This window comes from Ursus arctos, unplaced genomic scaffold (assembly GCF_023065955.2).
Source record: "Ursus arctos isolate Adak ecotype North America unplaced genomic scaffold, UrsArc2.0 scaffold_15, whole genome shotgun sequence".
Lineage (NCBI taxonomy): Eukaryota > Metazoa > Chordata > Mammalia > Carnivora > Ursidae > Ursus > Ursus arctos.
In genome coordinates, this window is record NW_026622819.1 from 635,536 (window position 1) to 643,358 (window position 7,823).

Consider the following 7,823-nt stretch of genomic DNA (forward strand, 5'->3'; position numbering starts at 1 on the left):
TGCAGCCTCCACTGTGGCCTGTGTTGTGGGTCCTAGCGGCCGGCAGGCTCTCTCTGCCAGGTCAGGCCACCACCCACCAACAGGCTCTTACGTCGCAAGAGGGGCCAAACAAGAAAGCACAGGAACTAGAGGCTAGACGGGCCACCGTTGTAATTAGTGTCTGCCTCTACAAACACCCCCTTGGACCCCTGGCGTGGCTCCCCCGCCCCCCAGCCAGCTAGATCCAGCCCACTGTGGACGTGCAGACCTTGAGACTGAACACCAGGTATGTCCCTAGGAGACACCCTCCAATCTCTGAGCCAGATGGGCTGCTGGAATGCAAGGAAGAAAGCCTGCTTCCCAAGCATCTGCGTGTGCAACCACATGTGTGGCTGCTTCGTGGCTGCCTCAGCACTGGGCCCATTTGTGTCTGCATGTCTGCCCTGGCCCTGTGACTCCTCCCTGTCCTCAGGGCTCTCCACCCCACTCCAGGGTCCCTCTGCCCCTCGCCACCAGGAGCGCTCTCCCTGAACCGAAGGCGGGCAAGCCTGTGCTTTTAGCTCGGACCCCGAGCCAGGGAGCCCCACAGGGAACACACGTAGGATATCAAGCAGGTGCTGTGGCCATGGTGGGCGTTTGGGGTCAAGAGGGGGAGCGGGGTCAGAGGGCAAGGTGCCGCGCCTGTGGCTGACTTGGTGCAGAGGACGGAGCGGCAAGGGGGACCAGAAGGTGAGGCGTGGCCCCGAGCCAGCTGGGAGATGCCCTCCAGGAGCCTCCCTCGGACAGCAGACGCTGCTCCCACTGTAAAGGATACACCGTAGGCGATGTACTTCCAACTACGTGGCAGGAAGGGAATGAAGATGCCGAAGTTGGCAACGGCTACGATGAAGAGCGTGGCCCAGGCCACCACCTGGAAGGAGTGCAGGGGCCTCGACCAGCCATTCACTCGGGACAGGCGGGGGGGCGGGGCCTGCTTGCCCTCGGCTTCTGGGACGACCCATCTCCAGCTCCTGCTGCACAGATCCATCTGCAAGGTGGAAGTCGGGGGCAGACAGGCTGTGCATGGACTCCTCCTGCAGGCTGCGTGGCAAGGGGACCCCAGGGCTGCCCACTTCCGGAGGCAAATGGCGGGTGGAGGGCCCTCCAGGGTCCTGGGGGAATCCTGAGTCTGCCCAGGCCACAGCAGTGATGCAACTGCAGTAACACTCTTGGAGGGTGTGCGGCCCGCAGGGCCAAGGGCCCAGGAAAGGCACCTGCCAGGACCCCAGCGCGGGCATGGCCGTGACCACCTCCAGGGAGGAGTGCGGGCTGTTTACAAATGCACACTGACTCATCAGGAAACCCGTCACATGCAAGAAGACCCCTATGAGGACGAGGCCCTCATCCCCAGGGAAACAGGGAAAGTTTGCAGGAAAAGCAGACCCTCGCTGGTGTGACCATGTGAAGCTGTGATGTGCCTGAAATCCTCAGAGAATCTTCCTACAATTTTCCCTTAAGGACAAAACAAGATACCACATTCCCAAAGAGCTGTGCTGCTCTTGCTGCAGCCCGTGGGGCTTCTGGGGCCTCCAGGCCCCCTGGGGTCAGCCAGGTTAAGGCAAGGGCTGGGAGGGCGCCATGGCTGGGCGGAGGGCTGAGGGACGGGTGAGCGACAGACACCTCACAGCCTTGGCAGGTGGAGCCCTGAGGGTCCTGGCGGGGCTTCCCTGGTCAGTGAAATGCCCAGGGGCCAGCAGAGAGCATCCCCCACGGACAGCAAGGCCAGAGCACTGGGGACTGGAGCAGGGAGAGGTACCCTGTGTTACATGATTCCTGAGTAAAAGCAACATTCGGATGGAAGTGTGAACCAACAGACAGGACGCTGCCAGACATCAAACCACCATAACGGGGAAGGAGGATCGAGGGCACATGCAGACCTGGGGACGGGGAGGCAAAGCGGTGACATTGAGAAAGAAATCCTAAGTGAAGGGACAACAGAGGTAGAGAGCACTTATCTTGTGGAAGGAGTGAGAGGGAGGGCGGGGGTCAGCCCCAGGGCCGCCTGCAGTGGCAAGGACAGGAGCGCGGCCCCCCATCCTGCAGGAGTTCCCAGGACAGAAATGTCACCACGACCATGTGTGGAAACCCCGAAGTTGCAACTGACGTCGGAATTTGTAAAATTTAAAAGAGCTGTTCTTCAGGTTTTGAGAGTAGTTTGAACCCAAATGGCCCCAGCCCAAGTGTCATGAGCGCGTGGGGGCCAAGAGTGAGGCCTGCAGGGACACCGCGTCCCCGCTCCTCAGAGGGCTCGGGGAGGCTCTGGCATCACACATGCAAGTGGCCCTGGGAGGTCGCGAGGCACCACCAGCAAAACTTCACGGTGGGCAAGCGCATGCTAGCTACCACAGGGGGCGGGAGGCATGGGCATGAGGGCGGCCCGTGGGCCGCACACTTACCCACAGCTACGGGGAGCACCCGGGGCAGGTGCGGCTGAGGTCCGTCCCTGCGGGCTCCGCAGTCACGCGGGCTCGTGCGGATGAGGCGTTCTGGAGGGAGCACGGGCGGGCGGCAGCGGGGCAGCCTCGTCCCGGGCCCCTCCCACGGCAGGCGCTGGGCTCACACACCTCCATTCACCAAACCACGCGCTCCCCTCACCTGGTCTGCAGTCTGTGCGAATGGGAAAGCGCGTCTCTTCTGGCTCGACCCTTAGCTCCTGGGGGAGCACATCAGTTCAAAACCCACAACCAAACACGGCTCCCAACAAATGCGGCGCCTCCTGTCTCCTTCTGGGGCGAAACGGGCACAGTGAATGTGGGCTCCGTGTGTGCACAAGACGGCCGTGGAGACACCAGCTTCCCCAGACACGCACACACCACACACACGTGACACCCAAGTGCACCACACACGCACCCCAGGCACACGGGGTTTCTGGACTCCTCGCCATTCTCGACCTTTCTTGGGCTATTTCCTCACGCTGGAACCGCGTCTCCCCACCCCGCTAACAGCCATCTCTTCTTGCCTTTCGCGCCTGTCCTGGCGTCACTCTCTCTGGATGACGTGACACCCCCACCAAATCTGAGCCGGGCCCGCATCTACTCCTTTGCGTAAGTGCTGTAGCTGACCCTCCAGACCGAGTCTGCGGGACGGAACACCGTCCTCCCCTACCGGGCAGATGCGGCAGTGGGCTCGGGGAACTAGCCCTGGTGGCCCAGGGTCCCCTTGCATCCCAAGTCTGGTCCCTGGCGTTTGTTTTTTGTCATCCCTAAGGGTTCCAGCCCATGTTTCGGTGCAAGATGTGCCGTGATGCTCCCATGAGGCTGCTGTCACCTTCATGTCCCCAACACAAGCATGGCTGACTGGCAGGAGCTTCATGCAGATGCCACTATCCCGGCCCCGTGTGGCTGCAGACACTGTCCCTCCGCCTCCTGCCCGTCACACCGTGCTCCCTAGAACAGGGAGTCCTGGGCACCCCCACCTGAGTATCTAGAACACAACCTGTGCACGCATGACCTTCTGACCCCCGTCACCCGACGCAGGTCCTCACAGCTTCTGAATCATTGTTCTGCTTTCTATCCCACTTGGGATGCACGGAGGTAACGCCTGCGAGTTTCCTGGTCACAACAGAAGCAGGAGGCACCTACCTCCCTGGGAGGCAGAACCTGTTCTGCCTGCCCCCCTCCCCACCCCGATCACTGGTCCAGGCTGGACAGAAAAGCATGGGTCTCTCTCTTGGCCCAGACCCAAGTGAGGACCTCTGGTTGTCATGGCAGTGATGGAACCCAAGGAAGTGCCTCATAAAGCCAGGGCTGGCCCCCCAGAGCCCCTGCTGCCTGCTGGGGGGAGGGGTGGGGTGCAGAGAAGGCACAGGGGCCCCAGACAGGCCAGAGTCCATCTACACGGTCCTGAGTTTTGACTACACCACCTCTCATGGCAGCCCCTCTGTGAACCAGTGGAAGGTCCTGGCCCCCCAACCTCCTGCTTCAGCGGCCAGGGCATCGATCTCAAGGCTCCTCGTGACACTTGACCTGCTGGCCAAGTCTGCTCCGGGGACCCAGGCTTGCATGCTCTGTCCAGGTCGGGTGGGACAGCAGCGTCCTGAGTCTGCCCCTCAGTAGCCACAAAAGGGCCAGGGCGGAAGAGGCGGGGGTGACGGACATGTGGACAGTGTGCCGGGAAGCGGTCTCTCCCAAGGATGGCTCAGCACCCCCTTTCCCTGCCTCTCCCCTCCCCTCCCCTCAGGGTCTCAGATGTCAAGTGCAGGAAATTTCTGGTGCCCATTTTGGTCCAAAGACCCCCACATGGCCTTCTCAGATCTCGATCCCCTCCTTGGTGGGGGGAGAGCAGTGGCTCCCCTGACCCCAGCATCACACACCTCCCTGGGGAAGCCACCCAAGCCAGGTGGGCTGAGCCACCTCCTGTGTGCACTGTGTGTGGCACTGGTGGTGGCCAGCGGGTGGGAGGTCTGCCTCCCACCAGGCAGCTGGGCCAGGCCCAAGATGAAGAGAAACCAGTGAGCAGGGGTCAGGGCTCAGTTTGGAGGGAAGCTTGTATCACATAACACGCAGCCGTGACAGCCCTACTGGAAGCCTGGGGACCTCTCTGCTGGGCAGGGAACTGGGCCACGTGGCTTGTGCCAAGGCCTACTTCTGGTCTGGGTCAGTCCTGCTCCACCCAGCCTGTTCACCTGTCCCTGCAGCCCAAAACATCCCAGGAGATCTCAAGGAGCAAAGCCTCCTTGGGGATGACAGGGATGCTGATCCTGGCAGCCTTGTCTGCCCACAGGTGGGCAGGAGGAGATGGGCCCTGAGATACGGGGGGCCCCCGGGAGTAAGGGGGCTGGAGGCCAGGTAGCCAGGCAGTGGGGAGAGTGGCTGCCTCCTATGGACCCTGCATGCCACACCTGCCCATGGGCAGGACTGGGCTGGCACTGGCAGACCATGGGGTACTAACCTTCACCCGGAACCATGTGCCCGTGAGGCAGGAGCAGAAGACTCCTGCAGCGGGGTCTGCCAGCCACCACTGTCCACACTGCTCCCAGGCCAGGCCAGCGCATCACCAAAGAGACCCAGGCCAGACAACAAGGCTGCCTGACCAGGTCTCGGAGCCCCAGGAATCAGCCACCAGCACAGCAAAGCCTGCAGACGGTGGAAACGGACGGCAGGAAACTGAACACAAAGGCAGGGCCCCCTTGAGAGAGTGCCATCCTTCCACGGCACATTCACGTTTGAAAGGCCTGGTCCCTGACGAGGTGTGCAAGTGCCGGCAACAAGGCCACGGTTCCTGTTGGCCGCGACGCAGCGCCGAGCTGCTGGGAAGTGCAGTCTCTGCGGTACTTTTCAGTAAATGAAGATGAGCGACGTCTCTGCCTCCTGCACGGGACGTGCCTCTCCAGATACGCCTGTGTGCAGGCTGCCGCATGCGCGGGGACCTGTGGCCTCAGCACCCGGTGCCCCGCAGCTCACCAGACCCTGGAGGAGGCCGCTGAGGAGTGCGGCGGGACAGGCACCACCGCAGGGCACCCCGAGTCTGCAGACAGTGGGGGCCTCCTGGTTGAGCCAGAGCCACTCACACCTTTGAGAAATGACCTTCCCTCAGAGACACCTCTGCTCCATGAAAATCACTTCTGAAGCTACAAACACCAGGGCCTGCTCACCATAGAAACACTAAGAAACTGACATAAAACCAGAGCATGCAGAAGCACAAGCCCCCAGCTGGGGCCGCCACGACTTTCCCCAGGCACAACCGCACGCCCACCAAGCCAGGCGGCACCAGCGTGCAGTCGGACCCCACTTTGCAACCCACTCTTGTCCCCTCAACAGATGTGCCCACACTGTTTCCATGGCGTGCAGAGCACTCCACAGTGTGGTGATCGCTCTGCCGGACAGGGAGGCCGTTCACAACCTTCATTACGAGTGGGCTTCCCGCCGGGCACACGTGACAGGCCCCACCCCTGAAAGGTCAACGCCGCGGGGTTGCGAGGCGGAGTGCAGGACAGGTAGGGCACAGGCACTCACATGTACACGTACATACACTAACACACACACCTACGCACAGGCACTGACACGAATGTGCACGCACACGTGTGCACCAAAATTACACACGTGCAAGGACATAAACGTGCATACACTCGCTCCTGTGTACACCCACATGCACAAACACAAATGCACATATGAGCCCGCACACGCACACACACTAACAAGAGTGCAAACTCTCCCCATCGCTGGTCTTGCTCTGAGTGTAGCTTTCAGTAGACAAAGAGCAGGAAGATGAAGCCCCATCATCCAGCACTGTCCGCCCAGACAGACCCTCTCCCTGGCTGGTCAACTGTGTGGTTGAGGGCCACGGTCCTGCTGTGCGGTCTGCGGCCAATGCCTGTCCAGTGTGGCTCTGAGGGACGCTCCCCTACCTTGGGCACCTGCTCAGTTATGCTGACCACTGACAGCATCCATGGGTTCTGACCGGGATCCTGCCAGCTTCCTCAAGCAGAGGGCCCAGTGAGGCGACCCAAGCCCCAGGTCCACCCTTCATGGCGGTGGCATACCCAGGAGCAGCCTGAGCCCTGGCACGGTCCATGGCAAGGGCAGGGGTCCCCGGGCCCAAACTGACAAACTCTACATGCCAAGAACTTTGAAAACACTGTGCTGAGGGAAGGAAGCCAAACAGAGACGGCCACGTAATGTAGGACTCCACTAAAACACAGTGCTGAGAACAGGAAGATCCACGGATGCCAAAAGCAGAGCCGTTACCAGAGGCTTCAGGAGGGACTGAGGGGAGCCAGTGGGGACGGGGTTTCTTTTCGGGTTGATGGAAATATTCCAGAGTCCAACACAAGTGCTGGCTGCACAACACCGTGAATGCACCAAATGCCCCCCAGCTGCATACTTTAAAGCGGTCAGTGATTAATTTTCGGTCATGTGAATTTTACTGAAATAAAAAGACTGGTCAGAAGGCCCTCTTGTCCTCAGATGCTCTCCTGGTCTTCCCTTCTGTGGCCTCCTGAGTAGCAGCCCTCGGCTCTCCAGAGGCTGTGCTCGAGAGCGGGAGTCTCCAAGCCGCCCAGCCCAATCTGCCTGTCCACAGCACAGGCTTGTGGTCGGGGGCAGCAGAATCTCTGGCTGTTGGCACATCTGTTGAGGCCATTGAGGTGGAGACCAATCCCTTCAGGTGGGTCTGGGGCTCAGTGGCCTCATACTGTCTCAACAGGTCTCGCAAACATGCACCACGTCCATGTCACAGAGACGTGGTTGTGAACTCCAGATGAGGGCCAGGGAGAGGCAAGGCTCGCAAGGCAACTCCAGCACCAGACCCCAGGGCCACACCCTGCACAGAACCTCACCTTCGGAGCCCTGGGCGGGGGGGCAGGCAGAGTGTACCCCCATGCCAAGATGGGAAATACAGCTCCCCAATCCTGACCGCCTGGCAGCTGGGGCGCTGGGGGCAGGCCTGCAGAGCAGCATGGCACTGAGACCAGCAGAGGGTCAGCCCTGCAGCCTGACCGTGGGCTTTGTCCTCCCAGGGGCTCGCTCCTTTGCTGGCACTCTGCCACAGCTGCTCCCTGACGCCTTGCTTACGCAATGTTTTGCTCCCTTTTACTGACTGTCCACGAGGGGCTCTGCTCACCCGACACGCAGTGGCGCTCGTGGGCTGGGGCATGTCGCGCTGCCCACTGCTTCAAGCACACACACCCTCTCTCCCAGGACTGCCTCCGCCCCAGGACACAACAGAGCCCCCAATTCTGTTTTCAAAAAAGGAAACAAGCAGAGGTTGTGCCGGGTGGGTAAATTCGGATGTCGTTGCAGGGGGAGACCTGGGCCAGACGCAGAGGAGAGGGGAGACGGTGAGCCTCACAAACGGATGCTGTTGAC

At 61.0% G+C, this 7,823-nt stretch overlaps 1 protein-coding gene across 2 annotated transcripts in view; it reads right to left on the reverse strand.

Annotated features, from left to right (window-relative positions):
- The window catches only part of LOC113260779 (palmitoyltransferase ZDHHC11), a 47,993-nt gene extending 40,187 nt beyond the window's left edge, over positions 1-7,806 (reverse strand). For both annotated transcript variants that reach the window (XM_026506632.4, XM_057312146.1), the window contains exon 1: positions 794-7,806. In XM_026506632.4, the coding sequence (XP_026362417.1) occupies positions 794-1,006 (213 nt within the window). In that variant the 5' untranslated portion in view covers positions 1,007-7,806. The remainder of the gene's footprint in view (positions 1-793) is intronic.
- Between the last annotated feature and the right edge of the window lie 17 nt (positions 7,807-7,823).